Source organism: Mercurialis annua, linkage group LG8 (assembly GCF_937616625.2).
Source record: "Mercurialis annua linkage group LG8, ddMerAnnu1.2, whole genome shotgun sequence".
Lineage (NCBI taxonomy): Eukaryota > Viridiplantae > Streptophyta > Magnoliopsida > Malpighiales > Euphorbiaceae > Mercurialis > Mercurialis annua.
This window is the reverse complement of record NC_065577.1, coordinates 8,312,588-8,336,824: the sequence shown is the minus strand read 5'-3', so window position 1 is coordinate 8,336,824 and position 24,237 is coordinate 8,312,588. Positions and strand designations below refer to the sequence as shown.

The 24,237-nt window shown below is 32.8% G+C and overlaps 1 protein-coding gene and 1 non-coding gene across 3 annotated transcripts; both read right to left on the bottom strand.

Annotated features, from left to right (window-relative positions):
* Nucleotides 1-630: 630 nt before the first annotated feature.
* On the bottom strand, nucleotides 631-6,519 carry LOC126660731 (uncharacterized). Of its 2 annotated transcripts, XM_056103911.1 has the most exons (11): nucleotides 6,307-6,519; nucleotides 6,090-6,203; nucleotides 5,290-5,355; nucleotides 4,832-4,999; nucleotides 4,635-4,748; nucleotides 4,033-4,104; nucleotides 3,264-3,347; nucleotides 3,054-3,154; nucleotides 2,680-2,764; nucleotides 919-2,128; nucleotides 631-762 (listed from the first exon to the last, which is right to left on the bottom strand). In XM_056103911.1, exons 1-10 carry the CDS (start codon nucleotides 6,385-6,387, stop codon nucleotides 956-958), a joined length of 2,058 nt encoding a protein of 685 aa, XP_055959886.1. In that variant the 5' UTR covers nucleotides 6,388-6,519; the 3' UTR covers nucleotides 631-762; nucleotides 919-955. The 2 variants fall into 2 exon arrangements, with proteins under 2 accessions (XP_055959886.1, XP_055959885.1); XM_056103910.1 differs by having other exon boundaries at nucleotides 712-2,128.
* On the bottom strand, nucleotides 2,319-2,468 carry LOC126662392 (small nucleolar RNA snoR135). The gene has a single exon (XR_007635769.1). It is a non-coding gene; the product is annotated as a small nucleolar RNA snoR135 (small nucleolar RNA).
* Nucleotides 6,520-24,237: the final 17,718 nt, after the last annotated feature.

Below are 24,237 nucleotides of genomic sequence, written 5' to 3'. Positions count from 1 at the left end.
ACAAAAATAAAATGAGTACTACAGCCAGTTCGTACCGAACTAAACTGAAATTTTTATATTTTATTTCTCAAAATCGAACCAAAAAATTTAAAAGAATTTTAAAATTTTCAAAGCAGAACATTCAGGTCATACTATATACCAATGAATTTTTTTTTTACTTTCAAACTAAACCAAACTGAATTAGTCAATCCGGTTCGGTTTACTTTGCTTTTTGCACACTACTAACTACAGCCCAAAAATCTCATCTCATGTCACATGCAGTCCTGGCCTTACATTGCATCACCAATTTGAGTGTATTCATTTACTTTTATCTTTAATTATGTTCATTTCATCAGGACAATCACTCTTTTCCTAGTTGAATTTATGTATTGTGCAATTTCTGCCAAGCTTACAAGCTTCAAATTCTATCCTAATGACTTATCATCAATCTCAATCAACAAAATTGTTTTACTAGTACTAACATTTAGGTGGCTCAGTAAGAGCATCAGTTGAGGTATTATACACCGATGAACTACGACAATATATCGATCTGCATTGACTAGTACAGATATAGAAATTGCAATGCTACAAGACTACAAACTCCATCCGCAACAAAAATTTACAGAAAATAAACTTCAAAAAAATCATCACTGGAAAAAATAAATTAAGGTGATGTACATCACCCTAACGATTTGATAATAAGAATGGCATCCATGAAATTGAGCCTCGAGGTAATCAAACATGTCTCATCATGCAACAGGCAGTACAACATAGCAATTCACCCTAAATTTAAGACCATTAAAAAATATTTAGTCAAACCTAAATGCACAAAACTGCTAAAATAAAACATGAAAGACAAATAAACAAACAAAACAAACAACCTGCCAAAGCGCAAGTAGCAAATGCGAAATACAGTGTAAACCTAAGAGAAGAGATAACCTGAAGTAAAAGGTGTATGTATGGATGCCTTCTACCGTTACTGATCTTCGTTGTTATCAGGTTGCGGACTAGTTCCACCAGCTTCTGGCTTGGCTGCTTCATCGCCTCTTCTTCCACTATCGTCAGCTTCCAGCACATCATCCATCAAATCATCCTCTCCCACATTGATATCTTCCACGTAGTCTTCTTCTTCATTGTTGCTTCCACCAGGAATTTTTCTAGTCTTAGGACCATGCTCAAGCCTATGGAACTTATCAGGTTGCGGACTAGTTCCACCAGCTTCTGGCTTGGCTGCTTCATCGCCTCTTCTTCCACTATCGTCAGCTTCCAGCACATCGTCCATCAAATCATCCTCTCCCACATTGATATCTTCCACGTCGTCTTCTTCTTCATTGTTGCTTCCACCAGGAATTTTTCTAGTCTTAGGACCATGCTCAAGCCTATGGTTATCAGGTTGCGGACTAGTTCCACCAGCTTCTGGCTTGGCTGCTTCATCGCCTCTTCTTCCACTATCGTCAGCTTCCAGCACATCATCCATCAAATCATCCTCTCCCACATTGATATCTTCCACGTCGTCTTCTTCTTCATTGTTGCTTCCACCAGGAATTTTTCTAGTCTTAGGACCATGCTCAAGCCTATGGTTATCAGGTTGCGGACTAGTTCCACCAGCTTCTGGCTTGGCTGCTTCATCGCCTCTTCTTCCACTATCGTCAGCTTCCAGCACATCATCCATCAAATCATCCTCTCCCACATTGATATCTTCCACGTCGTCTTCTTCTTCATTGTTGCTTCCACCAGGAATTTTTCTAGTCTTAGGACCATGCTCAAGCCTATGGTTATCAGGTTGCGGACTAGTTCCACCAGCTTCTGGCTTGGCTGCTTCATCGCCTCTTCTTCCACTATCGTCAGCTTCCAGCACATCGTCCATCAAATCATCCTCTCCCACATTGATATCTTCCACGTCGTCTTCTTCTTCATTGTTGCTTCCACCAGGAATTTTTCTAGTCTTAGGACCATGCTCAAGCCTATGGGTTTCCAATTCTTTGTCCATTGTTTCCTGTAAATTGGCATCATTGTTTGGTCTCCTCGCTTTTCTTACATTTTGCCATCTCTCTAATTCAATTTCAACATTGCCAAGATACTGCTCTGCAAGTTGTTTCTGATACTCGGAGAGTTCTTCTCTCCTATGAGCCTTCCAGTCTAAAAATTCCTGCAATGCAATAAAAAAGCATAAGACATTTTACAAAATCTAGTGGGAAGGCTGCGTTCCAAAATATGCCACACTATTGGCCCCTTCTAGAAACAAGCATAGAATCCTCGTAGCCACAAAATGGAAAAAAAAGAAAAGAAAAAGGAGGACAGTGATGGAACATCTGTCTTGTGCAAAGAGGGTAAGAATGTGATGTGGGGAAGATGATTGTTGAGAACATTCAACAGATGAAGCACAACTGCCCATCTTCCCCAAATGATTTATTTATTTTGCAGAGAACTCTTTCGGTAACACGGTGCATTTATTTGTAGCACAATGCCGATACACACATCCCTGCTAACTCCATAAAACTTGGATTAAAAACTTAATATTTTGGTCAAGCCTCTCAAAACAATTATGCAGAACCCATTCTATCCATTTAGCAGAACCCATTCTATCCATTTAACTTTCTTAAATTAGGCGAGAATGAAGGTTGCATGGAATCAAATTTTGCCTCTCCATCAGAACACCAGTGAAGATGTCCAACTAGCAAGACATAGTAGGAAACCTGCCTGTTCTTTGCGCTGCTCAAGCTGACTAGCATCCTCCTCTAATGGTTTTTTAGGCAGGTAATAAATTGGAGGCTCTGCCTTAGTCCTGAAACATACACAGCACGTTAATTGAAAGACAATCACAAGCAATCACAACAGTAAGTGAATCTACCTAAGGTCCTGCAAGCAGGAACAATCACTTATCAAAAGTTCCTTCAACACTACTATGCTCATGAACAGAAACTTATCTTTGTCTCAATAAAACTGAGAATATTGACACTTTTGGACCAAAGTTAAAATTAACCTGCAGGCATAAATGAGCAATAGCACAACATTAATATGATTGATAACAGATAGCACATATTGAAAGTTTTATATTAAATGAAAAAACAGACCTTATAAAATTGCAAAGTTTTTTATGGTGCTCACTCCACCGAAGAAACAGCAATTCCAACTTCTTTTCTTCTGTTTTGGCAGCAACACGTGCTCTAAGAGTCTGTTGCAATAAAAACAACAAAGTGAGAATGATAATTCACTATGCTACTAGGTAAAGCAACCATTTGACATTTTGCTAAAGCATTTAATTTGTATTTTCAAGCACAAACCAAGTCTCGCCTCCTCTTTTCTGCAATTTGTTCACGTTCTTGCTGCCTCAACCTTTCACTTTCCTCCTGTGCTCTTTGCTCAGCCTAAAGAGAAAATGCAAGTCATTAGCCTAGATACCAGAAATTACTTATAGCTAATATCCAAAATGTTTCAAACAGTCAAGTGTCTGAAATGATCCAAAGACATTCTTAATTGCGAGGAAGAATTTATAAAGTTAGGAGGAAAAAAAGAAACGGCGGTAAAGTTGGATATGTATTTTCCATGAGAACTGAGACATAAACAAAGATATCTGGCATGGGATTCTTTGTAGGGTAAAATTCTCAAGTGACATAGTCATTCCAATACAAGTCAAGAAATCTAGATCACAACTTCCAGATGAGAAGCTCTAAATACAGCTATAACAAGCAACAGGCAACAGCTTCAGGATTAATACTTAATACCCCCTCCGTCCCATTTTAATTGACCATATTTTCTATTTTGGGTGTCCCATTCTAATTGACAATTACTATTTATAGAATACTTTTCACACTACTTTTCTCCTTTTACCCTCTTCAATTAATGCATTTAAAAAGCATATTTTTAAAAAGTTGTGATGCATTTAATGTAATTTGAGGATATAAAAGTAATGTTACTAAAATTTCTTAAATAATGTGCAATTGAAATTTTCTCAATTAGAATGGGACGGAGGGAGTACTTTATTAGCCATGAGATAATGCATATAAAAGCATGCAAGAGAAAAGTTGGATTGATATCAGATGTTAAACTCACTCTTTGCAACGCATTTGACCTTTGTTTATATGCCTCTGTTTCTGAAAGCTTCACATCTTCTTTCCTAAATTTCTGCAACAAAAACAAACAGTGACATTATTAAGTTCAACAAATCACAGATATAATACAATTCACGTTAACCTACCATACAATAAAAACCAAATTATAGATGAGAAAATAGTTAATGAGCAAAAGTTAAATTGAGTTTCTTGTAAAAACATTCTACATCGTGAAAAGAAAGCTTAGGCTCTGAATGATAATACTAAAAAAAATGGTCAAGCATCGAGAAAAAGGACCATCTCCAGTTACAAACAGCCCATGCTGTTTAAACATTGTCAAGACTCAAAATTATATATTTTTATGGATGCATAGTGTTTGGGTGCAGAAATCAATGTATACACGTATCCTTTGGTGCACTGCCCTCTATTAGCTATATTAATCGGCCTTAAAGGGTAAAAATATGAATAAAATTTCAGGAGGAATATTTTAATGTGAATAATCATAATAGAAATTAACCTAATTAGTATACAAAAAAATCAAATTACATGTAAAACTAAATTCAATTTCAATAGCCTGTATGTAAAGATGTAGTTCATAATTACCTCTAAAGTACCTAAAAGTTGCCCCAGCATTCTCTTATTTCGGCTAACCAAGCTTGGATCCTCATTCTTTGGCAGAACCCTAGGCACATGCTCTATCACCGGATGTTGAATCTCCTAAAAATTGAAATCACAATCAGAAAAATATGGTTCATATCCACAACAAAACACTCTGCGTTAAGATAAGACTTGATGTTTACCCTTTTTCCTGCTCTCTGATATCCATAATCATCCCTCCTGGACCAACTACTAGGTTGCAGATTTAATGGCTTTCCATCACTTTGATCCCCAACATTCTCCTCCTCAGCTGATTCCTTCTTCAAATCCTTTGGCGCTGCGTAATCTTCAACAATCTCTCCATCCTCCAACTTCATTCCCAAAAATTTGATTAGACTCTTGGAAAAGTTCAAATATATAATGGGTCAACATGCATCTTAATTGGTACCAAGACTTGCACTCCCACATAAACCGCATCACATTTTTGAACCCAAATAAACATAAAACAGGGCATTTATACCTTAATTAAAATCCAACTCTTTTCACTTAGTTTGTCCAAGTGAAATGTCCAAAAACGCAAAACTTGCATAATAATAGGGATCCCAGAAAAATGCAATTAAGCAAGCACAAAAGAAGCTACATATACACAAAAAACGCTTACCTTTACAACAGCAGACAAAAGCCTCCGTTTTGTCAGTGGTTGATCTTCTGTATCATTTCTATCAGCCTGAAAACCACCCACAAAATTTTATCAACTTGTATCTTCATAAATTTATAATGAATGTACCATTTCGGACAATTTATTTACAAAAAGTCATTCCAACTTCATTAAATTATTAAAAATACTACAAATTTTGGAAAGATTAAAAAGACTGCATAATATCAAATGGGCTAGAACATTAATACTTATAAAGCTGACCTAGGATGCACGGAAACCTTATGTGGGGTGAGTTTCCCCGTTTCGGAAACGTTTCCGTTTCTGAAACTCTCAGAAACTCTTCGGAAACGTTTCGGGCCCGTTTCTGTAAATACTAAAAGTTGAAAACTCGTTTCCTATATAAAAAAAATTCTTAAATAATTAAAGAAAACCCTAAAAAAGGTTAAGTATCTAACCAATCATTCATAGACTTTATAATTATGAAATATTGATATGTTATATTTGTTAAATATTCAAATCATAGACTTTTTTATTATGGAATTTAATGATATGATATATTTGTTAGATATTCTAATAATTTATCTTATCAATTGTTATAATAGTTTATTTATATGAAAATAAAATTTTATATATATTACATAATTTTATAACTTTAAATATTTATAAATATACCCCTATATTTTTACTATTTACACGTTTCCCCCCACATTTCCGTTTCCTATATTTTGGAAAAATCCGTTTCGCCGTTTCCGTTTCCGTGCAACTTAGAAGCTGACTATAAACAATTAAAGAAAAAAACATACAGGTCGAAAAAATCCTCGCTGTCGAGCTCCATTAGCAGCGAAATTCCTTGGACCAGAACCACCCAACCCACCACCTCTCCGGAGTCCCCGAGGATCACGCAACCGGTCAGTAATCTGAAAAAACCCAGAAACAAAATTCAACAATTACCCACAAAAATTCATCAAACAAACAGCATTAAAAGTACAATAACAATAACAATACTACAGGGATTGATACCTGACGCTGTTGGCGATGGAGTTCATCGATCTCTCGCTTAAGCTCCTCCTCAGTTTTCTCCATAGCGGTAGTTCTACCCATAGTAAGTAAAATGTGATAATCTTGATGAGATTATGATTATTTCTGTGAAGTTTGGTTTGAGGTATTGAGGAAGAAGAAACCCTTGAGGGTTTGTGAATTTGTTTTTGTTCCTGTGTTTCTTAGTGTACGAGTTGCTTTGTTGTGGCCCATAAGATTTAAGATGAGACGGGCTGAAATGTATGAAACTTCGACAACAATAAAATTGGGCTCGTCATCTTTGGTTGCCACATTAGCATTACTATTGGAGGAAATTAGACTATACACTTGATTATTGAAAATAATCTCAAAACTACATTAGGATCTTTTTTTCTTGAGTCAACACTTAATAATCTAATATAATTGCTTTAGCACTTGATTGTTTCAAATATTTGCAACAAACACTTACTTTTCATTCAGAGCTGAAATAATTCCCCGTGTTAGCTTTTCTTCCCAAAGACAATTCTCCGCCGTTATTTTCAATCCCTGTCGTTCTCCGATAATTCCCTACCATTAATTCATCACTGTTCTTGCCATTTCTCGCTGTTCTTGCCATATTTGTTTCATGGCATCTTCGTTTTTCCACTTCTGTTCACCGCTCTGCTATTCCATCTATGTTCCACCTCAATTCTATCTCCATTCCACCTTCGTTGCCACCGCAGCTGCCATCTCTGTTGTTCCACCGCCGTTGCTATCTCTGCTTTAGTGGTCCAATCCATGCAATGTTTAGCTGATCATTCTCCATTTGCTGCCAATCAAATGTTAAAAGTTTTATTTTTAATTATTGTAACAGAATTAAAGTTTTGGAAATGTGTGAGCTTTTCATAACATTTTTTGTATTAATCAAGGGACAAACTTCTTTGTTAATACTAGAAATTATTTATCAATTTGATTAATATGATGTTTACGTGGATAATAGTTTGATTTTGTTTCATGGCTTTTGTAGTGCACTAAAGTTGTTTGGTTAAATGCCTGAGAGACCATAAATGCTTTACTATGGCTTATTTTTTTTATTTGTCTCATATTATGATTGCTTTTAATTTTAAAAGTTATGAAATCAAGTGTTGATTTTAGGATTGATAGAGCTGTAGATTTTTTTACGACTCTTACATGTCATCAGGAAGTGTGTAAAATTTGTTCGATTCAATATTAATCTTTGTATTCTTTTTGGTTTGTGTTCTTTGTTAGATTACATTATGTTTGGTTAAATTTTTTAGAATTAGCTATTTGAAATTCAGTTCAAATTATTGTTGTATACTATTTTGTCTGCCTACTTTTGTTATTCTTTTGTTATACTCTGCTAGCTAAGTCTTTTATTGGGCTAAATAAATTATATAAGCTGTTGAAAATGATTTTGTTATATTAATCGTATACTTTTTGACTTTTTACATGTATCTTTTTTTATATTTTGTTAGATTTTGTATATAGTTTGTTACTTAATGTCTCATTTGGATAAGAATTTGATAAAAATTGTTTAAAGTGAGTTTCTTATATTTATTGTATACTCTATGTCTTTTTTCTGTATTCTTTTTCATGCTTTGTTACATAATGTTTATTAGACTAATAATTTGATGTTTAATGTCTGTCTTCTTTTGTATTTTTTTGTATACCCATCTTTATGTTATGCATTTTTAGATTTGATAGAATATACCAAAAATGAGATTGTTGAATTTGATAGACTTTCTATTGTATTTTTTATGTATATTTTATGTATTCTTTCTTAGGTATTGTAGATTTAGTTTTGAAATTTCATTATCATTCATGTTACAATATTTTTTATTACTATATATAAATATACCTGCATGTTACATCCTTTTTAATGTGGTGCATTTGATATGTTTTATAATGCAGCTATATGATCCATATTTCGAGGTTGAACAATATTTTAGTATTTCTAAATTGTTATATAGTGATTTTGGCATGTTAGGTGTTGCTTTTGCTTAAATGTTGATGGCAAGTATGGAAACTTCAACGGTTCCAACTTTATTCATACTGTAACAAAAAATTAGAAAACTAAAAGGCATGTGAATAATATACATAAAGTGTATATAAGGTATAACAAACACTTTGAGCATTAATGTCAAGCTATTACATGTTTTTCTTTAGCAAATTTCTACAACTCTTATTGTTATGCCCCTGTTTTCTACACCTTGCATATTACTGATGTCTTTTTCTCCCATGATGCCTTGTATCTTCTTTTTTAGGACTTCCTGAAATAATTTCCCCATAAGGTGGCAAAATAATCTGATTTTTTCATTATAATTGATGATAACCGCTATTGATTCTATTTCTGATCATTAAGAAAAAAAATAAAACACAATAAGTATACAGAAAATATACATAGGTTATAGAAAAATATTGAAAATGGTAATAAAAGAAACACAAAATGTACCAATATACAACAAATATACAAAAAGTATACAACAACACTGTATAAAAGATGAAAGAATACACGAAGTATACATAAAGTATATAATAAAACTGTAAAGAGTAAAGAAAATACAAGATTCTACCTTCTGTTGAAAAAAATACAAGATCTACCTTCTGTTGTTTGAATGTCAACTATAATCAATCAATCACAGATTATGCAATTTTAGTATACATAAAACATACAGAAAATATACCAAAACACTATAATCATCTAAAATAAAAGAATTAGTTCATATAGTAATTAGTACATATTGCTACTTTCAAGTATACATATAACATGCAAAAAGAATATCAGAATATTATAATCATTATTTTCAAAAAAGAAAAGAAAAAGAATGAGTACATATAAGAAATCAGTACATTTAATAAATATACATTATACATAAAATATATAGAAGGTAATTATCAAAATGAAATTAGTTTAAAATCAATAAAAATAGACATAAAGTATTACAAAATCTAATAAGTATTCTAATAATTTACATAAAGTATTCTAATAATATACATAAAGTATACAAAATTTAATTAGAATAAACATTATAATTATCTAAAAAACAGTACATATAACAAATCAATAAATATAACGAATATACAATATACATAAAACATTCAAAATGTATACCAAACCATTGTAATCATTAAAAATAAAATAATCAGTATATATAATAAACTGAGAAACATACGAATAATATTTTCGATATAATATTAAAAATTTGGAGAGATTTTATCATTTTAATCTTTAAATTACGTTTATATATACAAAAAAGATAATATACTAAAATTATATGAAGTTATACTTAAAATATACAAAAAGTATACAAAAAATATAATACGAAACAACAACAGCAGTTGCAGCAGAAAATAACAGCAACAACAGGGAAAAACAACAACAAAGCATAAAACAACAGCAACAGTGACAGAAATAGGGGATAAACCGATCTAAAGAAGTAAAAACTACAAAATGAGATCATCACTCCCAGATCTGTTAAAATCCTAACAAACCCAACAACCACTACCTCATCTTGACACTTCCTCCACCGTGGTTACTCTTTAAGTCTGTCCCCGATTGTAAGGTAGTCGTCCTAGGAGCTGCCAATGGTAGATCTAAGAGCTTGTTCTAGAAATCAAATCGATTTTAGGGAAGCTATTTCAACGAGAATTTGAGAAATTATACTGATATAGAAAAAATTGGACAAAAAGAAGAAGAAGAAGATTGCTTGATATGAGAGTTTTGATTTAATATTTGAACTGAGAAAAGTAATTTCAATTTGGGAATATGTGTTTTTGAAAAACACGTGTTGGGTGAGAAAATATGAAGAAATAAGTGCTAAAAAGGTTTTAGCAAGTCAATTAAGTATTGATCCCAATTAAAGTGTGCCATCCGTATTTTTGGGATTATTTTTCCCTTTTTAGATAGTTTTCAATTTTTCCCTTACTATTGGCCTACCCTTTTTCTTTTTTAAGAGAACTAGTTTCGCATTACGTGCTATGCACGTGCCTCGTAACATAACTCGTCAATGTACATATTAGTAAATTTATTATAATTATATCAATTTTTATTTATAATTAATATTAAATTAGTTAAGAATTTTTGTAAAAGTAAATATAATATATTCGATTATTAAATTTTTTTCCATACTGAATTTATTCTTCTTTTGGTTTTATAATAACCATAATTAAATAATTAACTTAATTTTATTAATAATATCTTTAAAAATAATAAGATAATAAATTAAAATAATAATAAATTGACCAAATATAGTATTTTAATTTTGCAGTTAAATCAAATTAAAAGATAGGTATTCCTACTAATTTGGAGACAATTTAGTTATTTTTTACATACTAAAAACTAAATTGGAGATAATTTAGCTACATATTCTACTTAGGACTTTAATTACAATAATGATTAATTAAATAACTAATTAGTTAATGACTATAAAATCTTTATTTAGTGTTAAACTGAAAAGGATTATTCGGTAAATTTGCCTGTCCCCCCCCCCCATCCGTGCTTTTATAAATTAGTAAAATATGTAAAAAAAAAAAATTAGCATTTGTTAATTTTGATTCTGCACTTTTATTTATACTAACGTCGCTTTACATGTTTCACACGTGGCTCGTAGTATGACTCGTCAAATAATGATAATTATATTTACTACGGATTAGGATAAACATATTTAATTAATATGTAGTTCTATAATTATATATTGTATTATACAAAATATCAAAATATGATTAAATTGGTAGCTAATTAAGAATAGTCTATCTTATTTATAAAGATCATAAACAAAAAATATAATATTAAAATAGTACTTTTATTTAAAGTAGTTTACGTGAGTTAGAATTTTTAATGATTAAATAATAATTAGAATAGTAATAATTAACAATTATAAATAATTTATTTTAGTTAGTATTCTTGACGATCATCTTAATATAGTATTATAAATAGTTTGTTTTATTTAGTATTCTAATTTTAAAAATTAATTTAATAGTTTTTTTGTAATTATAATTGTATTTTATAAAATATAAAAGATATTAATGTACATGTGCATTCTTTATATATGATTAATAAAAGGTGAGTTTGTTATTAGTGATTGATTTTTTATTCTGCATATTCGTAATTTACCATATAAACCAACTAATAAATAGAAATTGATACCTTTCAAACTATTAGCATTTATGGAGAGTCTTATTGCGTAAGTACATGCAATATTTTAGGAAGGAAGTATTTTAACTAAATTAGTATTCTTTATTAATAGTGTACGATTGTATGCAATAGTTTAGCTATGTTAAGTATTTTAGCTAAATTAATATATAGTATAGATAGATAAGGACATTAACGTAAATGTGTCTGTCTCCCCCCTATCCGTGCTTTTATATATAATATAAATAGTATAGATATCTCAGCGTATTGTATGTTTATTTTTTTACTTTTTTATTTTTACCATATTTACTCTACATCACAGTTTCTTCTTTTTTTCTTCTTCTTCTTCTTTTTTCTTCATCTTTTTCAGTTTATTTTTTAAAAAAATTAACAAGTCAACAAATCAATTATAATCTTCAGCTCATAACATTTCAAAAAATTAATTCCTGCGATTTTATTATTATTTTTTAAATTTTTATTGCTAGTTTCAAATCTAGTTTCGAATCCGCTCGAATTTTTAATTCGTAATCAAATCACTTCAAATTTCACTTGGAATTCAAAACCAACGATTATAACTTTCTCCAAAAACAAAGAAAGTTGTAAATTTTAATTTCTTTATTCTCATTAAAAATCTATTGAAACGGTTTAAAACACAGTTTCAAATGCAGTTTTTAAACGGTTTATTTTTTAAAGACATATTTATTATCATTTAAGAAAATTATATAATGGTTTCAAACAGTTTCCAAAAAAACAGCTAACAAAGGTTTCAAACACTTTATAAAGGTTTCAAACAGTTTCATAAAATACAATTTGCAACCTTTATTTAAAAACAGTTTCAAACAATTTAAAAATATTTCAAACAGATTACAAAGGTTTTAAACAGTTTAAAACGGTTTCTAGAAAAACTTTCAGACAGTCTCAAAAATAACAGTTTCAAACCGTTTACAAATGTTTCAAATAGTCTAAAACAGTTTCTAAAAAACACTTTCAGACAGTCTAAAAATAACAGCTTCAAACAAATAGTTTCAAACCATTTACGAAGGTTTCAAACAGTATAAAACAGTTTCGAAAAAATATTTTCAAATAATTTCTAAAATTAATTTAAAAAACGTTTGAAAACGAGGAAAAACATCATTAATGAAGAAAATGACGATTTTTTTAAAAAAAAAATGATTTTTTTTTTCAAAAACAATACTACAATAATTTAAAAAAAACATAGAAAGAAAACAAAGAAGAAGAAGAAAATTATGAAGAAAAAAAGATCAATGATGGTGATGGCACAAAACTTTAAAATTTCAATTTTTTGAGATGAATTAGATCGAATTTTTCATATTGATTTCTTCGTTATCTTGTATTTTTGGATAGAATTTGATAAGAAATTTATTTAAAATGGAAAAAATATAAAAAAAAATCCAGAGAAAGAAAAGAAGAACAAGAAAAAGAAAAGAGAAAAGAGAGAAAAACAAGAAAGAAAAAAGCAAGAAAGAGAAAAATATGAGAAAACAATAAAAATGTGCATGTGTCTTGTATGAGTAGAGAAAAAATGTTAATAAGTTAAAAATTCTAATTGGAGTGGGGATAGAAACATTACAAAAAAAAGGAGTAAAAACATAAATTTTCAAAATTGAGATATTTAAAATAAATAAATCTAAATACAAAATATTTCGTGCAAAATTTTCTTTTTTTATAGGGATTTTAAAATTTTGAAAATATTTATAAAGATAGGTGTTGTTTTTTTTTTATGAAAATACTGAACAGACTTAAAATATTTACAAAAATATTAAAAAAAAATTATTTACAAAAATTTGGTATGTATAGTGTTGGTTATATTAAAATTTATGAACTAGATAATTTGAAAACAACATTTAGTTTAATATTGATAAAATGTCAGTATATTTTTGGTATTATCAATAATAATTCTTTTTTTATATTTTCTGGTCGATAAAATACACAGTTTTTTATATATATATTTTCATGGGTTAATGTCATAAAAATTTACCAACTTTACACGTTTTCTCATTTTAATCACGAAGTTTAAATTTTTTCATTTTCATGCACGAACTACCACTTTTTCTCAAATTCATGCATGGTGCTTATATGTCACGTTTTCATTGGTGTAAGTTGATGAGGTGGAAGTTATTTTACACCAATGAATGAGTGTCACCTCAGCACCATGCATGAATTTGAGAAAAAGTGGTAGTTCGTGCATGAAAATGAAAAAATTTAAACTGCGTGATTAAAATGAAAAAATGTGTAAAGTTCGTGATTTTTTTTGACATTATTTTCATTATAGTTGGTAGTGAACCATACAATTTGTATATTGTTGGTCTAATTTTAATATATTGTTAGTTTAGTTTCTAGTATTACGATGTGGTGTAATGTTGGTATAATTTTTATCTAATATTAATAAAATTTTAATATGTTCTTATATGTATACTCTTAGTATAATGTTGGTATAATTTTAATTCATATACGTTATGCACAGTAATTTAGTATATCGAAACTATACCAATAATATACATACCACATTCTTGTAATTATTTTTTATTTTTTGGTATTTTTATGGAGTAATAATACTCTCAAAAGCTACCAAATTTACTTTTTTTTTCAATAGCACCACGACGTTGTAATTTCGTCAATTGCACCCTATTTTGTATTTTCATGTTTCAATAGAACCTTAAAACATCAAATTGAACTCTTTTCATTTGGATACAATTCAAAACAAATCCTTCATATTTACCATACATTCTAAATAACATTTAATGTTATAAATACTATAAAAGAACTATCTTCTCTACACATTTAAATATTATTAATAAAAAAATTATTTAATATAAATAATTAAAAAACTCTCTTCCTGTTCTTGAGGAAGAGGACCTATTCTTCCTCAAGAACTCATCATTCATAAGAGAATGAGCAGATATGCTCGTCCTCCCATGGAGGACATGTCACAACCCAAATTATTGAGCAAAGACCGGCGCTAGAAAATGAAAGTGGTAGCTCCGAAACCTGTAGCAAGCTTAAAATAATTAAAACTTTTTCGCAAAAAATACAATGCATACACAAACGGAAGCAAACATACATATATATACAAATATTCACACTACACTTTCTGATATCCACGTGGGCTCTAGATACCACATACAAACTGGCCTCACGGGAGTATATGCATACTATTGTATCAAGACGTATCACCGTCATCTGGTGCTGTGAACAAAACGTAACATACGCAGCATATAAAAAGATATAAACATAAACACCAAGTAAACCATAAAACCAAAATACATTGCTGTAAAGGCTACGACTCTGTCTACACAGGACTACTACTGCAGCACTATGGAAGTCGAGGACTATACATGTAGGGCTGACTTCCAAATCTCAAAAGCTGACCTCTAGCTAGGTCCAGACACTAAGCACCTGAAAATGTTAAACACAACACGGGTCAGACTATGCTGAGTGAGTTTGCAATTTACTAACAGTATTATAAAATAACATTGCATTTCAAATAAAGCAATAATACGAAAATACATATAAACAAGTATTAGATCCGTTCGAAACTAAAATCCTGAAACTTAACTCGGTTTATGAATATTCAAATCAAATTGATTCAAATGGTCCGGTCCAGGAGTAATTCTAACTCAACCACGTCAGCCGCAACCAACCTCTTAATCTCAAGTGGTGGGTCCAACCAACTAGATACGGGGCTCAGGTTACTTTAGCCGAGTTCTCGCTCGTATCGTATTCATATATCCAACTTCAAAATTCGTATTCATAATCCTTTCATGCATATACATATCAAATCATTTATCATAGTCAAACACACTAGACTGACTCAATACTGGTGATCACACAGCCTATTGACACCCAATAGGCAGCTAGTTTCTTCGCATCTCATACTAATTTCTCGTACTTGAAATTTAATAGAAATATTTAATAATCTAGTAAATCATACATAACGCGATGCGTTTAAATAATATATATAAAATATAATATCAAATAACATAGATAAATAATACACGAAAGTAAAGTGCAACTCACAGTGGCCGCTATCCAATCTATGATGTAGTCAATATGATAGTATGCTCGTACTAACCCACGTCTGCTGACCTCACCGTTTGCTGACACGTCTGATACATATATAAGTCAAATACACATTTAGTACATAAACATGAACCTCGTAAACATAAAATCCTAGGTTATATATTTAGGTTATCACCATTTTGTTTCGTATTCGGTTTCTCAATTCCGATAACTTCTTAATCGAATTATTATTCAATCGATCTGCTTATATTGATTACTCATCGTACTAATGTCCATTTCTATAATGTCTTACTAATATTCATTTCAAGTCATTCGTCAGAGTTCTATACCCGTATTACGCTATCGGAAGCCATTTTTCACTCACGGAAGTCCCTCGGAGGTTACGGTCGAGGTAGGGCACGTCGTGTGTTGGCGAAAACCGCAAGTGTACGATGTCGCAACTAGTAATACTCGGTAAGACCGAGGTCGAATCCCACAGGGACAATGGATTTGATGAGAATGAATCGATTATAAGTCTCAATTCGGTTAGCACACAACAATAATTGATTTGGAATTCGAACAATTAAAACATTAACTAAAGCAAACACAATTACTAAATAATTTAACTAGCAAAAAGAAATAAGCAAGTGATTGAATGATTAAGATAAACTATGGATAACGAGCTTGAGGGTTGATACTACGATTAACCAATTACTATCAAGAGGTCGGACTATGGCTTCTAAACGCGAACCGAGTTTTTTCTAAGTCGCAAATCCCGCTCTTTCGAGCCTCAAAGATTTACAAAACCACAACTAATTAAGCTTAACCTACTCTCGTAGCACTAAACACAATTAGAGGCAATTAGCAATTAAACACAACTCATAGGCTACCTAATTACTAACCCACTCTCATGGTGTTACTAATTAAGCATCTAATTAATTAATTCCAATTAATAAACCCTCTCTCAAGGTGGAAACTAATCTAGCAACAAATACTAGGTGATCAATCTAGAATAGGCATTAAGCAATTAATTAGAACACACAAGCCAAACCCTAACCCAATCTAGCAATTATTCAACCATCATATCAACCCCCAAACATGGGGGTTTAGCCAATCATGCTAAACATCACATTAACTTCTAAATAAAGAGAAATAAAAGATAAGAAATACTTACTTGGAAGAATAAGATTGAAATTAAGCACTTGCATTCAAAGATAAATCTTGTTCTTACAATAAGTAAAGCTCCAACACCACAACAATGGTGGAAAAGATGGAGGCACAAAACACTAAAACTAATCTACTCCTAACTAAAAAAGGAAACTAAAAAGTAGGTGAAATGTTCTATATAAAGTCTATACCTAATTTGGAGATAAGGTGCCTTATATAGGCAATACAAAGGAGGAAATAAAGACAACCATGTATAAGTTGTGTCTAGCCAAAAGAGGAAGTGGTCCCAAGTCTTGTTTCTTTTCAATTTTAGCTCCCAGCCACATTTTTCACTAAGGCTCGATCGAGCCCTTCACTTATGAGGAAGGGCTCGATCGAGCCCTTCATTCTTCACAATTTCCCTGCTCGTTTTTTGCCTAAGGGCTCGATCGAGCCCTCCCCATAAGTGGGGAGCTCGATCGAGCTCTGCTGATTTTCTGCTGCACAATTGCTCACTTCGAACCTTCATAACTCGGTGTAGAAACGTCCAAATGAGTTGGTTCTTGAACCCCTGGAAAGCTTAGGATGTCTACTTCATTTCTTGTGAAGAACACAAACTCTTTAGAAGCCTCTAACTAATCCAAAATCTTCAATTAGTGCAGCAGGGTCACATTCTCAAATGTGCTTTCGACATCTTTTTGTTCCAAGACTTCGCCCTTTCTTAGATTCGTTGATTCTTCCATCTTTTAGGCCAAAAGGACTCCGTTTTGCTCCATTTTTTCTATAACACACACACGCGCGCAATAAGTTATACAAAACAACCAAAAAGCACGGTGAAACATAGCAAAAGCATGCGGAAAACAACTCAATACATAGGAGTATTTTACTCCTATCAAACCTCCTCACACTAAATCCTTGCTTGTCCTCAAGCAAGAAATGAATATTACTAAAGCTACAAGATTAGCGACCTTAACGACTTGAACAAATGTCACAACCATACTCCTGACCGATGAAAACGTGCAAGCAAAACATCCAATGCCAACAACTAAAAAGCATGCAAACAAATGATGTATTCAATTATAGCGACGTGTTCCTATGATATTGAGGCTACAACTGTGTCAATAAAGCGCTACTCAAAACAATCAAACATTGCAATCAAAGGCGGGACATGCGAACATTTGGTTAACTCAAAACACGACAAGCATGGCATATCATTCATAGGCATTAGACAACCATTTTCTCACAAGGTTTCACTCTAACGCTCAAGTGTTTCGGGTATGAAAATTAAGCACAAAAACATGCGGGAATTCACCATAGGCTTGCTCTTAGTCCGGTCTCCACTACTTAGTTCGGTAATTGACTACTCATCATATGGACTTTTGAAGGGTTGTAACTTGGTCAAGGGTTTGGGTAGGTAATTTGGATACTTGGCTAAGATTCAACTTGAACAACAAAAATGCTTCAATCACTAATAATGATCTACACTTGAAACTTTTTATAAGTGAACTACTTCCTTTTTCCATATGCCTTTATCTTCCTTTTTTCTTTTTATTTTCTTTTTCTATTTTTTAACTTTCTTTATTATTTCTTTCTTTTGTTTTTCTTTCTTTTTCTTTAAGGCATTAACTTATATTTTTAGCACTTGTTCACTTTTCTTTCTAATACATCGAGCTAGTATCATATTTTTCTTAATCCTAAGTTATTCAAGTTAAATCCGGGTGTTTAGAGAGGTAAATTGTTGAAAGGTTAAATGTGTAGTTGTGTGGTTAGTCAAGAAGAGGTTTAGGCTCAAAATTGTGCTAACTAATGGAAAAGGGGTAGGCTTTTAAGTTGTCTTTTGAATTGTGTGATCCTAATGCCATAGTCATCTAAGTTGTCAACACTCAACCATATAATCTCAAACGGACACCGAGCAAGTTCTAGGAATTTCGACACTTATACACAAAAACAATAGGCTCGAATATATCAATCAAAGAAGTGTCATGCATATAGTTATTTAATTCCTATGAAAAACATGCCAATTATGTCCACAATTTTTGAAATTAACACAAATTTGACAATTTGAAATACATATCATGCATCCGCCTCATGTTCAATAATCGTGCTAGAGTTGGTCAAAATTTCACAAATGGTAGCACCCTAATATCATCAAAACAAGTTACACAAATTGACTTTCATTAGGCAAGCATACACTATTAATTGTTGATAAAAGATGCAAATATTCAACATTTTCATTAACCGGGGAGTACATTTAATGACAAATTTTCAAAAATACTAAAATCACTAATCAAGCTTATCACACTACAAGCCAAAGATTTAGTGATCAAAGGGAGACAACAAAAAATACCTAACAAGGCATCCTACTCTAATAAAAATCCATCAAACCAAAATTCGTACAAAAGCATCCAACAAGTTTGGAGCTCGAATTTTTGGTTTGAGGCGACACAACACAACATAAAAAAAACCGACATAAGAGCATAAACACATAAAAACAACCTACAACAATCTAAACACAAACAACACAAACATAAAATAAAGCGACAAAAACATAATGGCAAAGCGAGATACAATTTCACAACCCTCCTCACACTATTTCTAGCTTAGTCTCTAAGCCAGAAATAAAATAAAACATGAAATTGTAAAGCATCCAACAAGTTTGGAGCTCGAATTTTTGGTTTGAGGCGACACAACACAACATAAAAAAAACCGACATAAGAGCATAAACACATAAAAACAACCTACAACAATCTAAACACAAACAACACAAACATAAAATAAAGCGACAAAAACATAATGGCAAAGCGAGATACAATTTCCCAACCCTCCTCACACTATTTCTAGCTTAGTCTCTAAGCCAGAAATAAAATAAAACATAAAATTGTATGAGATAGAGTTAGAAAATGCAAATCTCGCTAGTCAAATGCCGGGGTTTTGGAGACGGTGTAGGGTGGTGGCCGAAATTTGACTTGAAGAAGAAGAAATGTAGAGATGATGCCATTTCACCAATTTATGTGCTCCCCCTTTGAACCAATTAAAGCAATTCAAATTCCCCATTGTAAGCATGGCTCGATCGAGCCCCTCTTTGAAAAAAAATTTTGTTTCTATTTGTTCATGGGGCTTGATCGAGCCCTATGAGGGGCTCGATCGAGCCCTCGGGCTTAATTGAAACAGAAAATTTTTCCGTTCACCAAAATTCCTACACACCACAAACAAAACATACCCGGCATTAACTTGAACATAAAAAAAAACAAACTAAAATACTCAAACATAAAATCAAAAGCTATAAATCAAAAAGTAAAGAAGCAAAAGTAAGAAATTGAACCTCTCGGGATTGCCTCCCGAGCGCGCTTTAGTTGGAGTCCAAAGCTAGACTCTTCGCGTAAGGTTGTTAAAAATACAACCTAACATGCAGGAGCCGTCTTGATAGCATCTTCTCCCTCCTTTTCCTTGTTGGCTCCTTTAAATAAATCTCATGTGATATGAAGTATGCTTTTACTCTAAAATAATGAACATGAGGAGTATTAAGCATCTTCATATACTTGGTATTATTTCCGTCATACTCGAAATCAAACCCCTCTAAGAATGGATCTTTATAGTCAAAGGATTTGTTGAATTCCTCGTAGAGTACCGTAATACCAAATTTCTACTCACTTTCATCATTTACGCTCTTGGGACAAATAAGTGGCTTGGAAATTGAAGCTTCAAGTAAAACATCCTCACACTTTTCTCTTTCAATCTCTATGTGAACCTTTATGGGAGGATGTTCTACTAAAGCATCATCATCTTTCAACTCTATGGCCATAGCATGTTGTGTTGGAGTAGCTTCAATTGCGGCTAGTAATCCTTCTTGGTTGTCCGGTGTCTTCTTGAGTCGACTCGGAAAAGGAACTTTTGGTACATAAGGAGGTGCGGGTGGTGGTCTAACATATGGAGCTTCAACTTCCACTTCCTCACTAGAACTTAGCTCACTATAACTTGGCTCATCTTCAACCACCATAAGTCTCTTGACATGAGGGTCATCGAGAGCTTTTCCGCTTCTAAGCTCAATGTCCTTGAATTTCTCTCTCGGATTATTTTCCGTGGTGGAGGGCAATCCCCCTTGAGGTCTACCTTGAAGATTGATAGCAAGTTGGGAGATTTGACTTTCAAGCATTTGACTAGTGACGGCTTGGTTCTTTTGAAGTTGCTTCATCTCTCTAAGCTCCTCCAACAACTTAGCAAGCATGTTCTCCTCATCAAACATTCCATCTTTCTGAAATTCATGTGATTGTTGTGGTTCATTGCCAAAATTGGAGTTGAAGTCCCATTGGTTTTGATGTGGGTGATAGCTATTTCAAGTTTTCATTGAAGTTCTCCCAATTGTTGCTCCAACCATAATTCGGAGGGTTGTGCCACCCCGGATCATACATGTCGGAATAAGGGTCACTAGCTTGCCATTGATCACCCTCATAATTGACAAGGTTATTACAACTTGAATAAAGTGTGGGACACTCGGCTCCGGTATGATTAAAATCCCCACAAATCTCACAATTTGGATCCCATGCCATTACTCATGCCCGAATAGATTCACCAAAAAAAATAATATTTGAAGAGGAACCAACAAACACACAATTTTCCTGAATAACCACAAACAAGAACACCAAGCGTAAATCACGAAAACAAACGGTAGAAGCAATAAACACAAAAACAAAAAATAAAACTAACTCGACCAAGACTTAGAATACTCTCAATCAATCAAATACGCACTATCCCCGGCAACGACGCCAAAAACTTGTTGGCGAAAACCGCAAGTGTACGGTGTCGCAACTAGTAATACTCGGTAAGACCGAGGTCGAATCCCATAGGGACAATGGATTTGATGAGAATGAATCGATTATAAGTCTCAATTCGGTTAGCACACAACAATAATTGATTTGGAATTCGAACAATTAAAACATTAACTAAAGCAAACACAATTACTAAATAATTTAACTAGCAAAAAGAAATAAGCAAGTGATTGAATGATTAAGATAAACTATGGATAACGAGCTTGAGGGTTGATACTACGATTAACCAATTACTATCAAGGGGTCGGACTATGGCTTCTAAACGCGAACCGAGTTTTTTCTAAGTCGCAAATCCCGCTCTTTCGAGCCTCAAAGATTTACAAAACCACAACTAATTAAGCTTATCCTACTCTCGTAGCACTAAACACAATTAGAGGCAATTAGCAATTAAACACAACTCATAGGCTACCTAATTACTAACCCACTCTCATGGTGTTACTAGTTAAGCATCTAATTAATTAATTCCAATTAATAAACCCTCTCTCAAGGTGGAAATTAATCTAGCAACAAATACTAGGTGATCAATCTAGAATAGGCATTAAGCAATTAATTAGAACACACAAGCCAAACCCTAACCCAATCTAGCAATTATTCAACCATCATATCAACCCCCAAACATGGGGGTTTAGCCAATCATGCTAAACATCACATTAACTTCTAAATAAAGAGAAATAAAAGATAAGAAATACTTACTTGGAAGAATAAGATTGAAATTAAGCACTTGCATTCAAAGATAAATCTTGTTCTTACAATAAGTAAAGCTCCAACACCACAACAATGGTGGAAAAGATGGAGGCACAAAACCCTAAAACTAATCTACTCCTAACTAAAAAAGGAAACTAAAAAGTAGGTGAAATGTTCTATATCAAGTCTATACCTAATTTGGAGATAAGGTGTCTTATATAGGCAATACAAAGGAGGAAATAAAGACAACCATGTATAAGTTGTGTCTAGCCAAAAGAGGAAGTGGTCCCAAGTCTTGTTTCTTTTCAATTTTAGCTCCCAGCCACATTTTTCACTAAGGCTCGATCGAGCCCTTCACTTATGAGGAAGGGCTCGATCGAGCCCTTCATTCTTCACAAGTTCCCTGCTCGTTTTTTGCCTAAGGGCTCGATCGAGCCCTCCCCATAAGTGGGGAGCTCGATCGAGCTCTGCTGATTTTCTGCTGCACAATTGCTGACTTCGAACCTTCATAACTCAATGTAGAAACGTCCAAATGAGTTGGTTCTTGAACCCCTGGAATAGGATGTCTACTTCATTTCTTGTGAAGAACACAAACTCTTTAGAAGCCTCTAACTAATCCAAAATCTTCAATTAGTGCAGCAAGGTCAGATTCTCAAATGTGCTTTCGGCATCTTTTTGTTCCAAGACTTCGCCCTTTCTTAGATTCGTTGATTCTTCCATCTTTTAGGCCAAAAGGACTCCGTTTTGCTCCATTTTCCCTATAACACACACACGCGCAATAAGGTATACAAAACAACCAAAAAGCACGGTGAAACATAGCAAAAGCATGCGGAAAACAACTCAATACATATGAGTATTTTACTCCTATTATCGTGCCAGCTTGGCACATCGTGCCCTCATTTTTCATGAAGGGCACGTCGTGCCCTTCCCTTGTGCTCGACGTGCGGGTGCACGTCGTGCTGCTGAAGTGCAGCACGTCGCGCTCCAACGGGTGCGACGTTTTTGACACCTCTGGGCCATATTTGAAGCCCCAAAACATTCAAAATCCATAACAACTCATACCCAACTCGTTTAAACATGTTATAAACACTTTTTCACTTTGAAACCAACCATAAACGACTGAATTCCGACATACGCGATTCGAACGTAACGTTTTTGTCAAAACAGCCCATAACTTCCAATTTTAACACCCAAATCAAAAATATTACCTTGAAATGAAGCTTAGGATTGACGGAGCTTCCAATTCCGAAGAGTTTGCCGTGAAAATCGCCCGAAACGGACGCCGAACGGCGAAACGGCGAAGTGTCGAAATTGATCGGTGATTTATGAAACGATTTCTGGATCCTTCTATTTCCTTCTTCCGATTCTTCATTTCATAAATTTCTCTTTATATAATATGACTAAAGTGGCATTTAGATCCCCGTTTTCTTTATTTGTTATAATTTATCCTTTGAACTTTTTCTTTGTTCAATTTAATATATCGCTTAATTAATTAACACTTTAATCATTTCGTAAACGTATTATTCATATCCGATAAATAATACGATCTAAGAAATAATACGTCAAATGTTTATAATTTAAATTCTTGAGACTTAATTTGTTAAATTACCAATTTAGTACCTAACTTTATTTTGTGACTTCTCTTGACATTTTTCCTTTTAATCCCAATTCCATCTTTAACTTAAAATATAATACTAAATTCCTCGTAATTATCTTTCTGAAGCCGTCCTACTAAATTTTTATTTATCTTAATTTCTCGAAAATCTTTCTGATACCGCCACTCCAACTGCTCAAAATTGGACACGTGGTCCAATTAGATAATTTAATCATATGGTGTATTATATTCTTCCCCCCTTATAAAAATTCGTCCTCGAATTTTCATATATCTCGTTAAAACCTTAAAATTTTGTTCTTCCCATAATGTCTCCTCGCCGTTGCGTAACTGAGAATCTTCTCATCGTTACTCTCGTCCATTCTTTGCTTCTTTTGTAAAGCATAGCTTCAGAAATAAGTTCTAAATCTTATTCTTTATGTCATCATTAACTGGCCGAGATCTTTCCTTTGATTGTCCTTAGCGTCGTATAATCCTCGCTTAGCATCCTATTGATTTGTTATTCTTGGTAATCA